The sequence below is a fragment of the Artemia sp. Qi Xiang Cuo genome, chromosome 5 (genome assembly GCF_049724085.1).
Source record: "Artemia sp. Qi Xiang Cuo chromosome 5, ASM4972408v1, whole genome shotgun sequence".
NCBI lineage: Eukaryota > Metazoa > Arthropoda > Branchiopoda > Anostraca > Artemiidae > Artemia > Artemia sp. Qi Xiang Cuo.
Window position 1 is genome coordinate 29,493,285 of NC_142798.1, and position 17,298 is coordinate 29,510,582.

The 17,298-nt window shown below is 36.4% G+C and overlaps 1 protein-coding gene across 2 annotated transcripts in view; it reads right to left on the minus strand.

The window, feature by feature from the left end:
• The window catches only part of Oseg4 (intraflagellar transport protein Oseg4), a 182,665-nt gene that overhangs the window by 38,220 nt on the left and 127,147 nt on the right, over positions 1–17,298 (minus strand). For both annotated transcript variants that reach the window (XM_089088804.1, XM_089088805.1), the window contains 3 exons: positions 11,374–11,552; positions 7,885–8,232; positions 1,412–1,607 (listed from right to left, as the gene is read on the minus strand). In XM_089088804.1, coding sequence (XP_088944930.1) covers positions 1,412–1,607; positions 7,885–8,232; positions 11,374–11,552 — 723 coding nt within the window. The remainder of the gene's footprint in view (positions 1–1,411; positions 1,608–7,884; positions 8,233–11,373; positions 11,553–17,298) is intronic.

Below are 17,298 nucleotides of genomic sequence, written 5' to 3' on the forward strand. Positions count from 1 at the left end.
TCTAGGGGGGGGAAGTCGATAGTGTGATGGAGTTTTATGAACTGCTTTTTCCAAACCATCTGCTTTTTCAGCCATGTCTAATGTAAATTTGAAGGTCTAGTGGGGCAGATGCCCCCCGGCCCCCCCCCCCCCCTTCCTGCGCCCATGAGTGAAACTGATGTATTCCACATATATTAAAGTTTAAAACTGGGTCATTTTGTGCGATTAGACTAAGTCTAATTTAAAAACATTATTGACACACTTTCTATCAAAGATTTTACAACATAGTTATTTATAGCAAAAATTCAAATAGGCAACTATAGAAACTGCAAAGATCAATTTTAGCCCCTGCTCCACTCCTTAGAAATTTGCAAAATAATTTATAAATAGACAAAAATTTTGAGAACAGCGACACTTTTCTGGCATAAAATTTATTTTTAACCTTTATCCCCCTTCCCAAGAAATGGTTTAGGAGGTTCCTTCGCCCTAAAAAGTTTCTGTGGGAATCTTTTCCAATTATAATGACGCATTAGGATTCAAAGCATATTTTCCCCGTAAGCATATTTTATCCAACATCAGATATAGGATAGGTTTTTTTTTTTACTAACACTAAAAAAGAAAACTCATCATATGTTTTCTAAACGTATAAATATTTCAAAAACTGCTTCAAAAGCTTGAGGAAAACATGGTAAATATTCCCCAGGATTCTCTAACAATACTCTAGCTACTCGTCTGAAAGACCTCATATCAAGCAATAAGCTGTGCAAAATATGCAGCTCGCCCCCCTTTCTAGATCTATAATGAAATAAATTTTTAGACGGTCATTTTGCAATCTACAAATAATACTAATATTACTCCTACTACTACTAGCAAGCCATTAAACCATCCAGCAGCCTGAGGCCAACGCAGCTGCGGACGATCCTCTGCCACTTCAATCTATTCAAAACTTCACTCTTTACCCCTCCTATGAGGTTATAATTTTCTTTTAAATCTTTCTCATGACCTTTCCTCATCCCACGCACGACCTAGTTTTCGTTTTGCCCCTGATAAATAGCCAAAGGCGCAATTTTTGTCATTCTATCATCCTTCATTTATGAAACGTGGCCTAGGCATCTTAACCTCTATTCCATTACAGCCCTAGAAATTTGATACAGAAAGTTACAGATGGCAGATTGTCAAAAGTCGTGCTTTTCGGCAGTCCAGCGGATGTGAAATAGAAAACAGGACGTCCTTTTTTAATTGGATAGAAAGACTAAAAGAAAATATGATCTTCATGGTGTGAGTAAAAGTGAAGTCCTGAACAGAGTAGGTTGAACGAGCGAGTGCAGCTGTGTTGGTCTCAGGCTACTAGGCACTGCAATGAGTCCTGAATAATAATAGTTGTAGTAGATAATGGCAGGTTTGATAAGAAAATAGGGAAGAGGGAGGTTACCTTCAAGTAGCATCTTGTTGCTAGCTCACACATGCCAACTGAACTGAACATATCTGCAACCTTAGGAACTATTTTGTTGCTATTGTCCATAGTGTCGACCAGATTTTCTAGTTCGTCAAAAAATTCCAACTGGTAGTAGCAATCAACTAGTCTTTCAATACTTCCTGACTTTTTGAAGTATTCAATAGCCCTTTCCCTGGAAGTTGTTAAAATAACTTAGAATTAAGCAGATATGTGTCTAGATCCAGGAGGGGGGGACTTTTCATGTATGGGGGGGGGGGGGGTAAGTCTAATCCAACTAACCTAATGAAAACAATTTAAAGCAAGGGAAGTTAGTTAGGTAAGATTACAGTAATGTAGTGGAAGTGGAGCAATAGGATTCCTGGTTTTGGGGGAATTTCATCAGATTCCTTGTGATCTAAAATGATGCAACAGCTTTTCCCCTTTACAGCATTTCTAAAGCTTTTCACATAAAAGCATATAATAGCCCTTTGGCTGCAAGCTGTTAAAACAATTCCAAATTGAACAGATATGTGTCGCAAGAGATTTTCTTTCTAGAAGCGGGAGGGGGCAGGAATTAGCATGTAGGGAAGGGAGAAAATTTAAAGTATATCTCAACTAACCCAATGGGAACAATTTAAAGCAAGAGAGGTTAGGAAGGTAGAATTAAAGTAGTGTAATGAGGAAATAGAAGTCTCGAGCTTCTGGAGCATTTCAAGTGATTAATTTATGCGTGTCATGTGATATTCCTTGTGATTTAAAATTAAATAACAGCTTTTCTGCTTTTAGGCCAATGCTTTTGTTTATTAAAGAAAAAACAACGCGAACAACAATTAGATTTGTATTCTATTCTTTTATTTGAAGAGGGAAGAAAATCAGACATTGTAAATTCTCATCCTGTTTGACGTATTTTTCCTCTAACTTAATTTTCATTAGATAATTTCATTTCCATAAGACTTTCATAAGTTCTTCAATTTTTCTCAGACTGGGAATCGTTGAAAACAAATAAGTGAAACACACGATTGTTTTAGAAGCCAGGGATACGTTGATCTTTAGAGCATACAGATTGAAATTTCCATGAATGATCCCAGTTCAAATAAGATCCAACATGCATACCTTTTCGCTAAGAAGCTGGCAGTGGGAGGGAAGAGGGTTAAGGGGGCCGTGAGTTTGCTTAATTTCCAGCTTTTCCCCCGTGTAATACCAGATAAAAAAGGTGAGAACAAATATTTCAGGGAAACACAAGGCTACGTTCGGGTTCTATTTAAGTGGAGAGGGTTTACATAAGAAAATGTGTACAAAGTTGATGGAAAATATTGCTTATAGCATAATATTACATAAAAGGGTTCCTTTTTTAAGAACGTACCAGAACCTCGTTATAATCAAGCCTAAGCATCTTCTTAAAATTGTATGCAATATGTTTTTATCTCTGATTTGTTCCAATGTTTTCACTCAGAGGGGAAAAATATTAGAAAAATGAGAAATTGAAGATAGGAAAAGGTCAACAAACATGTTGTAGACATGGACCTGAAGGCTCTTACCAGAATATGTGCTTACTATCTCAATTTTTCGCTGTTACCAGTAAAACAAATAAAAAGGAAAGAAAATTAGTTGACTTAATTAAATGATTTGCTCTAATCAACATTGGGGCTTTCGCTGGCCAGAAAAGACACCAATTGAGTTATCAACGTATCACAAGCGCGAGGGTGGTCTGAAAAGTTTCCGACCTAACAGAGATAGAAGACATTTTTGCTTTATTTTTTTTATTTTTTTACTTAGCCGCCTTTCTCCCAACCATGCTCTTTAACCATCGAAATAGTACCCGGTGTTCTTTTCTGCAAAATATTCGTTCACGAAGATGATAACCTCCTCAGTCCAAGGAAATCTCTATCTTTGGAGCCCATTTTTGTAGCTGAGGGGATACAAATAAGTGGCTTGGGGCTAGGCATGGTGAGTAGCGAGGATGATCAAACAGTTGAAATTTTCAACTATTGAAAATTTGATTTCCCCCATGGCAACCGCTGGGGTGCAAGATGATACTTTGTCTCCTAAAAATAAGGATTTTTCCTTTTCTGTATATGTGGCTGTTTTTCCACAATTTCTGCCATCAGTTTATCAAGTATTTATGCGTAGTATGCTCCTGTAAGTGTTTTTCCTTTTTGAAGATGATCTATCGCGATAACTTTATGACTATCCCAAAAATAGTCACCATCACTTTGCCAGCAGATTTTTTTTTTTTAAGTCGGCTCCCCCTTTGTAGTTCACGGTTTTAACTGTATTTTCTGGTTTCTGGTGCATAATCGTGCATTAAAGTTTCATCTACAGTAATTAGTAAGCGTTTAGGAAATGTTTATTCAAATACATATTTGGTCTAACGACAGTAAATGCAGCCCCCAACACGTGGACAGATTTTCCATGACTAAATGCTGATTTAATATGTGAAAAACACGTTCTTTGGACCTTTCCATAGCCTCTTCTATCTCTCCCACTTTAATTTTCAGTATTACTATCTCTCTATATCTCTCTCATTTGGTGAACTATAGCGATGTTATTGTCAGTGGTTGCAGGCTTTGAACGTCCTGAACGTTTATCGTCTCCCAGGCTCTTACGATCATGTGTAAATTCAGCTGTCCAAAACTTGATTGTGGTAAATGAGGGTGCAAAGTCCCCGTGCACAGAGTCCAACTTAGTGTTGATTTGCGTTGGCGTATTATCTTTAAAAATCAAATATTTTATTGCAGCTCGATATCCGATTTTGTCGATTTTCACAAAAATACTAGCATCAATTCACTCGAAAGACTATCAAACAACAATTTCAGGTCTAAAGCAGCGTTGTCAATAATTTCACATAAATTGTACCAATTTTCAGACCAAATTGTACCTCAAACATTCTTTTTGGTAAAATTTTAATACTTGACTTCGGTTTCCATTTCACAAACAAAAATACAAGAATAAACTGAAAAGCAAGCAGCCCCTCTATCTTAGCTCATATATTTTCCCTCTCAGAGACTAATTTTGAGTGCTGTTTCTCATAGGATGATTTGCATGAATTTCATGGACTTTTTTTTATCGTGTTTGCTTACGACAAAGATCCCTTTCTTTTGCTTAAATGTCATAGAGGTCATTTTATCACCTTTTACACAGGCAGCATATTCCACTGCTTATGATTTCTCATTCTTTTTACTGGCGTAGCAAACGTTATGGTTGAGATCAATGACTGGACGTAGATACGTCTATAAGGAAGTGGTAAACGGTGATACCCTCGCCCCCGAATAATCATAATTTTCTTGAATATTCCCATTTTTTCATATAGTAATCCTATAGATATTCATAAATATCCTATATTTCTAGTTTAATTCGCCTATTTTGTACTGTAAGGGTAAATATTGAGCAGTTCATATTATTGACCTACAAATAAAGTGAAAACACCCCTAGATGCCATTTTTTACGCTCTTTCTAAGTATGTTAATTGATTTACTCGCAGGTTCAATTTTAAGCCCTTTTAGGACCCTTGAAAATAATAATTTCATTCTATATTTTTTGGATATAAAAATGGGTTAAACATTTGTTTCAAACTTACTATTTAATTATAAATCCATTTTGTAAGAGTTGTATAACTCACCAAAATTGTTTTGTCAAGAATAATTTGAATTATGTTTCCTTTTTATTCTGTTAGGCCGCTTAAAACTGCCGTTTCATCTATATGTTGAAAAATATCAAAGCCAAAAGAAGAAACTTGGCGGATGGATAAATAGAGAAATTGATTTGAATTTTTTTGAATTCAATTCAATTTTCAATTACCTTTTTTGGTGCTTCAAAAAATTTTTGAAATTTTTTCAATTACCTGTTTTGGTGCTTCAAATTGAAATTTTTTCAGTTACCGTTTTTGGTGCTTCAAAAAATTCTTGAAATTTATTTCTGAAATCTTTGTTGGCAAAAATAACATTGTTAAGCGAGATAGATGGAGTTGCTCAGGCTAAGGCTCCTCCTGAAGTCTCGTGATATTAACTACTTTCCTCGATGTTTTTTCTGTACAATTTATCCGTTAATGGCTCTCTTCTTGATTTTTTCCCTTTCCACCTCCGTTGACAAAGGCTTCCAGATGTGAAGCCGAAATATTCGGGTATTTGCAAACAGTTCGTGGTAACGAACAAGGAGCGACGTGGCTCAATAGTAACCGAAACTCTAAGAAACAGAGTCTTGATAGCAATAGATACATCAAAAGAATCGAATAGTCATGCTTGTTAGAAATACGCAAAATTCATCAAACTTAATGGTACCCATGAAAAGTTACGAGCCTGAGAAAATATGCCTAATTTTTGAAAAAGGGGGGAAACATCCTCAAAACTTTAAGTGATCTTAATGAAAATCACTCTTTCAGATTCAGCATACTAGAGAACCGTACTTTGGGGTTTCAAGCTCCTATGTACAAAAATGAGGAATTTGCATTTAAAGAGACCGTTGATTTTGATTAAAATCAAGTAGTTGCGGACGTCAAGCCATACGCTAATTGTAGAAAAAGCCAAGACAGACAGTCCGAGTGAGTAAGATGACAAATCTGGCATAAGCCCTTTTTAGGATTGTATAATAATGATGTCATTCCATTTGTTGATAGATAAGTCTATCTATCATCCGTCCTTACGTCATTCCTATGGCAGAACTAAGGTAGATAGTCATGTTTTCCGGATGCATTTTTTTTTTTTTTTTTTTTTTTCAGGGGTGATCATATAGAACCAGTGATCGTAGAAGATCGGAAAATGGCTCATTTGATCAGAAATTAAAAGTTATAGTGATCAAAATTTTGACATAGTCGAAAAATCTAATAATTATGTCTTTGAGGATGACTTAACCCCCACAGTCATGACTTAACCCTCCAGGGGAAGGGCGGCAAGTTATGATCTTTTTACATATAGTATTGGTTATTGAGAAGTATATTAACGTTTTCAGGGGTATTTTTCTGGTGGGAAGTAGGGGGAGGGGGGTACGTGGTAGTATCTTTTCATGGGGGAAGGGAATTTTCCATAGAGGGAGTGCCAGGTTTTCCACCATTATTTAAAAAACGATCAGAAATTTAAAAAAAATGAATTTTTTCAACTGAAAGTAAAGAACAACAATAAAACCTAAAACGAACAGAAATTATTACGTATATGAGGGGTCATTCCCTCGTCAATACCTCGCTCTTTACGCTAAAGTTTTTTGATGCCTTTAAAAGAGCTATTTATTTTAATTAAACGGCCTTTGTGATTCAGGAGTCATTCTTAAAGAATTGGGAAAAAATTCGAACTGCAGTGTAAAGAGGGAAGTATTGACGAGGGGACGGTCCCCCTCATATACGTAGTAAATTCTGTTCGTTTTATTTTTAATGTTGCTCCTTACTTTCAGTTGAAAAAACTTATTTTTTTTTATTTAATTAGTATACTAGTACATATTTTTCACTATATTACTTATAATTTATTTATTGTATTATTTTATCATTCTTATTTATGAATACTATTTATTTCAACATCCCCCAATTCTCTGCAAGTTTTAACTAAATTTCATTAGCCGCTCCTGGGATATTTCAGATACGTCTTTCTGACAACCGAGATAGACATAGTATATTTTGATTGAATATTCTGACCCTTAGCCGATCCTAACATATTGCAGATATAATCTGTTGATAACATTGATGCACATAGTGTGTTTTGATTTAGATTAAAATACCCTCAGCATTACTTGAAGGTTCAGGGACTGATCAACATGCCCTAGAAGTTTCAGTTTAATGCCCTCTGCCGGCCCTGAGATATTGCTGATGCGCCCTTTTGACAATCAGAATGCAAACATTGTATTTTGATTTTGTTCAACATCCCCTAACATTCTCTGAAAGTAGTCACAAGTAAATGCAGTACCAGTTGCAAGCAGTTGCAGTCACAGTCGCGATTTGTCACAGTCGGAACTAGTCACTGTTGCATTCGTAACCAGTCGCATTTGTAGCTGCAGTAGTAGTAGCAGTAGTGGCCCTGAAAAGTTTAAAGTTAATACCCTTACCCATTATATTTTTGCATATCTGCTAAAATATTGTAGATATGTCTTTTTGATAACTTGGATGCAGATAGCGTCTTAGAATTAATAGAATTATAGGGCCATTGTATATAGTGAACAATTTATCTGGCAACCCATCCTAATGACCAAAAGAATCTAAAAATAACCATGATTAATACAACGCTTGTACACATCATACAAATGACATTACCGGTATGCTCCACTATTTACATGTATTGTACAGTGGATTAAAAATAATTTATTATTATTATCATTATTATTATTACTATGAAGTTGTATATGCAGCTTTGTCCAATTACTTTTTAGAAAACCCAATAAAATAGCGTAAAGGGATAAAATTAAACGCTCGATTAAATTTTAGCAAGAAAATTTTTCAAAATTGTCTTGAAAAATAGTTGACAGAACTACAAAACATAGAGATTGAAAATTACCAGTTGCACATGTCTGAAAATTGCTCTCCTATTGCGTCCCATGCTTCTTTATATTCTTCATCTGTGCTACTTGCAGATGAATCCAGCAAATGCAGAACTCTATCCCATTCTCCAAGAATCCTCCTCAAATCTACGGCCAAATCTCTTCTGTCGGCTTGCAAGTATAATTTTTCTGCTTTTTCATAATCTCCAAAATAGGCAGCTAACTCAGCTTCTTTTAGTAACTGATTTTCTGTTGCTTTCAGTTTCTGAACAAGTTTAACACTTCTGTAATCCAAGCATTTAACAAAGGCAGTTTCTGCAGCTTCAAAGTTATACGAATTTAAGGCCGTTTCTCCGATAAGTCTCCTATAAAAATAAGATCTCTAGAATTACGAACACCCCGAAATGAACCTCATATGTAAGAACCGGAAAATCATAAAAATATTTTAATTCAGAGAGGTGGCAAGCGTCTTGAGTGGGAGGAGACTATTAAAAAGTCTTAATTTGCGTAATAGAAATCTTTGTAGTGGAGGAAATATTTTCATAAAAAGAATTTATACTTCAGCGTGAGGGCAAGTCTTCTTTGTTTCCAATTGTTTAATGGAGCTTTAGCGTTGTTCCTGTAAAACCCGTTTATTTAATTTCAAAAGTGTATAATACTTTTAATTTTTATAGATGACAAAGAGTTAAGTAGCTCTTCTAAGAGAAATATAAATCCATTATTATTGTAAAAGATAACTTTACTTAAATTGATTACTAAATATATGTATGTTAAACTGACAATGCTCATTCATTTGTATTTTTTTCAGTAAAGTGCAAATTATGTTCTGGCCTTGGGAATTGCTATTTTGCTTGCTATTTTTATGCTGGAGAAAAATTTTCAGCAATTTTTAACAACATACACCCTTTTAAAAATCTGGACACAAATAGTAGTGTTTAATTTAGTTTCATACCTCCTCTAGTTCACCTGAAATAGAAAACTTGATACCATTCGCAAAAAATCTGTTTACTTTCTTTGATAGCTTGGATACACTTGGTTAAATTTTAAGAACAGAATAAGCCGCGGAAGTTTGAAAATAATACCCTCAGCCGTTCTTGGGATATTGCTGAGATGCCTTATTGGGAATTAGCATAAATACAGTGCATTTTGATTTAATCTTAAGGCAACATTTAGTTTTTAAACATAATGGACAAATGGGAGGGTGGGCGTGGGAGGGTATTAGTTGCCCTCCAATCACTTTCGACTAATAAAAAGGGCATCAGCCCTTTCTATTTTCAATCGAATGAGCCTTTTTCTAAGTTCCTAAGACAACTCCTTCAATACCAAGTGCACTAGACTAAACAAAAAAAAAGAATAATACGATATACCCACATCGGTCTTTACTATAAAAATGTCAAGCCTTCCAATCACTTTCGACTATTTAACAGGGCACTAGGCCTTTCAATTTCCAAACGAATGAGTCTTTTTTGTGTTTCTACAATAAAGCTTTCTATAAACGCCTTATATGCCCTCAGGGCATAAATTACAACGCTTACCCTAAGGGCTGTGAGGAGGGTTGTCATCCTCAAAGACCTAATTTCTAGAACTTTCAACTACGTTAAACAAAATGACTATCTCAAAATTTTGATTGGATGTGTTTGGGGAAATGGTAATCGTGGGGTTAGTTGCCCTCCAATCACTTTCAACTATTAAAAGGGCACTAGCCTTTTCAATTTCCAATCAAATGAGCCCTTTTGAAGTTTCTACGACAACGCTTTCAATAAAACCTTATATACCCCCAGGGCATAACTTACAACCCCTGCCCTGTGGGCTGGGAGGAGGGGGTTGTCATCCTCAAAGACCTTATTTCCATGACTTTCTACAACGTTGAACAAAATGGCTATCTGAAAATTTTGATTGGATGTGTTTGGGGGAATGAAGGGCGTCAGAGGGGGGTTAGTTACCCTCCGATCACTTTCGACTATTAAAAAGGGCCCTAGCCCTCTCAATTTCCAATTGAATGAGCCCCTGTTGAAGTTTTTACGACAGCGCTGTCTATAAAAACCTTAAATGCTCCCATTGCATAACTTACAACCTCTGCCCTGAGGGCTCTGGGGGGTTTGTCATCCTCAATACATAATTTCCAGAACTTTCAACTACGTTGAACAAAATGGTTATCTCTAAACTTTGATTGAATGTGTTTGAGAAAATGACGGGTGTGAGAGGGGGGTTAATTAGTCTCCACTCATTTTCAACTATAAAAAGGGCACCAGCCTTTTCAATTTCCAATCAAATGAGCTCTTTTTGAAATTTCTACAACAACTTTCTATATAAACCGTATATACCCCAGGACATAACTTACAACCCTTGCCCTGAGGGCTCTGAGGGGATTATCATCCTCAAAGACCTAATTTCCAGAATTTTCCACTACGTTGAACAAAATTGATATCTCAAAATTTTGATTGAATATGTTTGGGGAAATGGTGGGCGTGAGAGGTGGGTTAGTTGCCCTTCAATCACTTTCGACTATTAAAAACGACACTAGCCCTTTCAATTTCCAAGTGAATTAGCCTTTTTTGAAGTTTCTACAACATCGCTTTCAATAAAAACCTTAAATGTCCCCAGGGCATAACTTACAACCCTCGCCCTGAAGGCTGTGGGGGGGGGAGGGATTGTCCTCCTTAAAGACCTAATTTCCAAAACTTTCATCAACGTTTAATAAAATGGCTATCTAAAAATTTTGATTGCATGTTTTTGGGGAAAAGGTGGGCGTGAGAGGGGGGCTAGTTGCCCTCCAATCAGTTTCAACTATTAAAAAGGGCACTAGCCCTTGAATTTCAAATAGAATGAGCCCTTTTTCAAGTTTCTACGACACAGATTTCAATAAAAAACGTTATATTCCGCCAGGGCATAACTTATAGCCCTTGCCCTGAAGGCCATAAATAATGAGGTACATTGTAAAATATTTAATGTAAATTCTGTCAGTCCAATATGAAAACACTGCTCCATATATTCCCGACTCAAAACCCAAGTTAGGATCAGATTACAGAATCATCAATGAAGGCATGACTCCCAGTCAGATTTTCAATGGAAGGCACAATTTAGAACTTGATAGTTGTTTTTTTTTCAATATTACTTTAACATTGACTGATTTAACCAGTAACACAATATGAAGTATAAGGATGTCCTATGCTAAAATGTAGGCAAACCAGGGGAAATTCAGTCGGCAGGGTTTCGATATACTTTATAGCTTTGTTCACCAACGGCAAATTATTTTTCTTTTTTTTCCATTTCTATTTTTCTATTTTCTATTTTTTTTTCTTTTTACTTTAATAAACTTGAATTTACTAGTCGTTTTATTTTCCATGAGAAACAGCTCTAATTTCTGATTAGAGGCATTCCAATACCTCTATTGGAATAGAGATGCCGGAACCAAATATATTTCGATCATGAGTCATCCACCCTATCCAGTTTAGGGACATAAATGTGATAAGACACATTTATGTTGAAAACAATGGGAGACATACCATAGTCTTGGGTGAGGGTGTTTTTCAACGAAAGCGGTCGCTTCTTTTGTCCCAACTTGCTGTAACAAACTCCTTGTGTCGCGCAATGACTTGACTTCCATCGTCACGAAGTGCTCTTTCTTTGGAAATTCAGGATTTTTCAGTAGTTCTTCTAATAGAACAGCTTTAACCTCGAGATCCTGTTAAAAAAATAATAAATTTCAAGAAAATAGTTGATTCAACATAGTTACAGCAACAGGCCTGGGATAGGTCGGGGTTAGGTTAGATTTGCCTGTCACAGATACAAAATATTTAGGCTTTCCCAGAATTGAAAAAAAAAAGAAACAAAAAAAAAAAAAAAAAAAAAAAGATTCGGAAATTCATGCTTTTCAGCAGTCTACCCAATTGAACAGCTTTAACCTTGAAATACTATCGAAAACTAAATTATTTAGGAAAATGTTTGTTTCATTACAGTTACGGCGTCAAACTGCTCTAATTTTGACATCCTGAGGAAAGAATAATACATTTCTAGACAACATCTGAGCCAATACAGTTCCAGCATCCAACTGAATACCTTTAACCATGAGATCCTTTTGACAGAATGATACATTTAAAGAAAATATTTGGGCCTTTACAGTTATGGCAAACAATCTGGGAGATAATTAGTCTAAGTTAGCCTGTCACAGAGAAAAAATGTCAAGGATTTGTCAAAATAAAAAAAACACAAATTTTCCGCCCATCTTCGGCTAGATATATTGTCAAAAATAGCGTTATATTTGCTGAATTTTAATTAGTCCTGGTTACCAAGAGCGTCCCGAGGCTCATTTCATTGGGTGGGAGGGGGGGGGGGGTTCTTCTTAAATTTTGCCGAATCGCTACCTGATTTATGCCAAATTATCTGCAAAAATCAAGAATTTCGCTAAATTTCGGCCGATTTTGCAAAATTTCTGCCGATTTTGCAAAATAGAATGCCAAAAAATTTGGGGGTGGGAGCACCCCTCCCCACTCCATTTCGGGACACCGCTGCTGGTTAGCCTGCCACAGAGACAAACTGTTAAGGCTCTGTCAAAAAAGAAGACTCCGCTCAGCTTTGGCAGGATAGATTGCACAAATAATGCTAGATGTGGTGGCTTTTATATAGCGGTATTAATAAGTTTTTTTTAGTAATCAAAACTGTGTGTTGTAGCTATTTCTTTTAATATTCAAAAAATAAATTGTGTTGCAGAAGGGTTTGACTTCCATTGTGACAAAATGCTATTTTTCAAAAGATTTATTATAACCCAGCAGCTCATCTTAAAAAACAGCTTTGGTTCTTGGATACTGTCCAAAAAGACGGTCGGTGGTTTCAAGGCAATATATGGGTTGTTCAGAGGCCATTTCAAGTACCTTCATTCTTTCAATTGAGGGTTCAAGATACTTTTAATGAAGAGTCAAAATATAATGAGCTCATTTTTAGCTCACCAAAATGAACTGCTGAATTGATTGGCAAGTCCTCTGTACAGATAAAATTAAAAATTAAAAACATGGCTAAACTTTTAAGAAAAGATAGTAAAACCGCACATTTTATTAGAGGCCCCACCCATTTTTATCCTTTCATTAGGTTTTTGCTTTAAGTCGTCAATATGTCTTCTATTCTGAAAGAATTGGGACAAAAATTTAAACTTAGCGTAACGGGTGAGGTATTAAGAAGGACGCGACCTCCCTAATATACGTAATAATTTCTGTTGGTTTTAAGTTTTAATGTTGCTCCTTACTTTCAGTTGTATAACTTATTTTTGTAGTTGAATTTCTTATCATTTTCTTAATAATGTCGGGACAAGGGCCGACATCCGTGGAGAAGGACTTTCTCCTCCACAGAAATCCCCCGTCCACGGAATGATCATCAAGACAACTCAATCCTGGTCAAAATTTATCCAGGGAAATTACTCTTAACATCTCCGCATGCAAAAATGAGTCAGCAAAGAGAAAGTAAGACAAATAGCAAGGATTTCGAATAGAAATTCTAGAAAATTCCCTAATATAAAATTTACCCTAAAAAGTACACCCCCCCCAAAAAAAAAAACCTCTCTCTCGATGAAAAATTTTCCCCACGGAAAATCTCCCCAGCAAATAATCCCCCCCCCCACCGAAAAATGTATGCACACTTCCCGATCACAAATGCTATACGTAAACAATGGACAAGTTTCAAAACTTAAAGACTTTTCTCCAGTGGCTGGGGAGTCATGTTATCTCCAAAGGCACAGTTATTGGAACTTTCAACTATATTGGACGAAATGGCTATCTCAAAATTTTCATCGGATTATTTTGGAGGAAGAGGGAACGTGGGATGGGGGCTAGCTGCCCTCTTATCTTTTTGGTTACTTAAGAAGGACAGAAGAACTTTTTATATCCGTTCGAATGAGCCCTCTCTCGATATCATAGGACCATTAGTTCGATACGATTACCCCTGGAAAGAAATAATAATAAATAAATAAACACGCATCCGTGATCTTTCTTCTGGGAAAAAAATACAAATTTCCAAAATTTTCGCAGATTGGAGCTTGGGACCTCTACAGCAAGGTTTTCTGATACACTGGATCTGATGGTGCAATTTTCATTCGGACTCTTTGACTTTTAGGGGGTATTTCCCCCCTTTTTTGAAATTCTGGAAAAATTTCCTCAGGCTCGTAGCCTTTGATGGAGCATAATAAGCCAATTCTTTTGATATAGCTATTGATATCAATATTTCCGTTTTTAGAGTTTTGGTTACTATCTAGTCGCGTCACTCCTTACTTACAGTTTCTTACCACGAACTGTTTGACAAGCATATCAAAATGTTTTGACAGGTTTGTTGTACGTTGCTTTAATGCACATCACGCAAACTATTGCATGATGAACCCATCTAGAAACAAAATAAAAGAATGTTATAAAAACTATTTTAATGAGTAGGCCTACAGGGACAATCTCTATTACAATTTTTAGCCTTTCATTTTTTCTTTCTTTTTAAAACAGGAATATATTTATCCGTCAATTTTCTTGGTTCTCTGTATTATTGAGCTGATAGACTGAAATCCTTGCCTGCTCATCGTTAGATTATATCGGGGGAGGGGCTTTAACCTGAAGATACTTTTATAAATGCTGACATTTACATTTCATAAAATAAAAGCAAAATTTAAAACACGTATTTTGTTCTACTTAATGTAAAAACAGAAAAGTAAAAAAATATCAATTAAGAAATCTAGAATAAAAACAACATGTATATGACAAGTCATTTTGTGAGCTTCTGGAAATTTAAAAGTGTTTCTAATTTTGTAATTTATTTTTTTGATTTTTTACTATAAAATATATTTTGCAACTACAATTTATGTGTTTAAATTAGTGCATAGTATGTTACAAGGCAGGTTGTTCTAGCAATAGAGGCACCATACCTGTCCTTTGTGAAATTAAGCTTTTTTGTTTCTTTTGTAACTTCAATTTCTTTTTTAATTAAGGTCGCTTACTATTAAAAAAAGAATTTGTATTTTTTTATCTTTGGACAAAACAATCATTTCTAGTTAGGGCTTAAGAAAGACTTATAGCAGAAGTTCTCACTAAAACTAGATCTGCAGTACCTAGATCGGTGCTCTTTTGGATCTAAAGTCAGGATAGCAGCTTGCTAATTCTGGTACCCCTTGAAAACCAATTAATTCACGCAAATAACCTGATAATGTCTTTCTGAATGCAAGGTTGAGCCCTTAGCGATACTTTATAGCAAAAAAAAACTATTTTAATTCCTAATAGTCTTACATCTTGGAGTTTATAAATCAACAGAGATTTATCCCCTACGAATTAATGCATCACGGCGGTTTTCCTCCATTTTCTTCTATGCATACTATTGTCGTGTGTATTCTTAGCGTAACAGTTTTAGCAAGTAATGATTCCGCCATTACCTTATATACACAGAGGCTCTATCATCAATATAAATTACGGATTCTCCTGAGAATTTGGTATCCGTATTTTAAGATACCTTTAAATTTTTGGATGCCAAAATTAGCAAGCAACAACCCTAAATTTAGACCCAACGGACCCCGGCCCGGGCATCGAAGCGCCAACCTAAGTTTACACATAATAGAACGCCATCTATGTTATTTCCAGAGTGTATTTGCCTGAGTTTGCTTGTTTGCTGTTAATGGGATAAAGCTATTGCACTACTTTGAGGTTGTTTTCATATTGATTTGTACCCTTTAATAGACAAATTTATAGTTAAGTTAAATTGATTGATATTCTCCAATTCCTAGAATAGGTCTTTCTCTTCGGACATCCTCACCAGCGCCTTCTTTTTTCTTAAGTTGACTTAGGCGTCGTCTATAACGGCAATTTCTCCCATATCATTAAGGTGCTGATTTTTTACTGGGAACAAGCAGAAAAGGGGAATGAACGCCCTGGAAGCGCCGTATTGTACCCGCTGGTATTCAGTTTCCCGCAAATTGCGGGGAAAAGGTGAGGGGGTCCTAACACTTCCCTTGTTCCTGGGTGATTTCAGTACCTGGACTGTGATTATTGGGTTGCGATTGGTCTAATAACGTTGAGGTGCAATGGCGAAGCATATATGATATTTTATGCTGAACTTTATTCATCGCTCGATGCAAACAGTAAAAAAAATACAGCAGATTGATAAAAGATCAGTGAAGTTTTTCTCTCAGGCGGAAATATTAACTCCGACAAAAAAGTTGATTTCTATCGGGAATGAACTGGGGTATGACTATGTATTCCGAAAAACTGCGAACGACAATGATAATATTGTTGAAATGGCGAAGATATTGTCCCAATGTGCCAAAGACAAGAAATCACTACCACAATTTGTCATTCTGGATCCCCAGGAAGTACCCACATGTCCAGACGAAATCAGTGCTTGCATTCGGGTCAAAGTTAATGAAATGTGTCGTCGCGTAGATGTTGGATTAGACTCGATAGCTGGAAAAGTCATGCTAGCCACAGATAAGTTCTTTGAACAATTAAGCAAAGCGTCTGAACAGTGTGTTGCTATTTCCGACACCATGTCCCTAGCCCCTCTTCCCTCTCTTGAACCACAAGTGACACAACAGAAGCCTCTGTACTCAGTGGTGGTTAAAAATATGCCACCTGATCTCAACTCGCCCCAGGCTAGGCAAGAGTTCAAAAGCAAGCTTTGCCCAAGTGAGGTTGATTCGGACTCTCTTACTCTAAAGCGTAGCAACAATGACTGGAAAATCCTTGTCAAGTCACGGGATTCAGCAACACAACTAGCCCAGGCCATGAGTGGTAAGCAAATTGACACCCAAGTGAGAGTGCCCCAATTTGTAGGCATTGTAAAGCGGATTCCTAGTTCTCTAGATGAAAACGAGCCAAGTCGAGTAGCTGGGTGTGAAAAAGCTGTTCAGTGCGGTGACATTAGAGCCTTCAAATTATACTACCCGAGTCGCGCTGATCTGGAAAATGCTATTGCCAATCCCCTTAAGATCTACCTTGAGCTATTCGGGGCTGAGGAGTTCCGTTTCCTGCCCCGGCTCTGCTTTAAATGTCACAGTGTTGGTCATATCGCTACCAACTTCAACCAACAAGAAAAGTGCTCACACTATGGCAGCACTGATCAAATGTCTTCAAGAGTTCGCTCGTGTAAAAAGCCCCAAATGTGTTTAAATTGTAGTCAAAAAAGCACAATTGCTACCACGCTTCATGCCCATTTTATCAAGCACAGCCGTCTATGCCTCCTGTATCTTAATGGGCTGCAAGGTGTACTTTTGGAATATGAGTGGTAAAGTGCTGGAAAAATTGCCATTTCTTAGGGATCTATCCACGAAATATGACCTTATTTGCCTCCAAGAACATTTTCTCACGGAAGCCAGTGTCAACTTGCTAAAATTTTCTTCAGATCATCATTATATTATACAGCCAGCACGCAAATTCGGCAACCACGGACGTCCTTCAGAAGGGCTTGCTATAATCTCC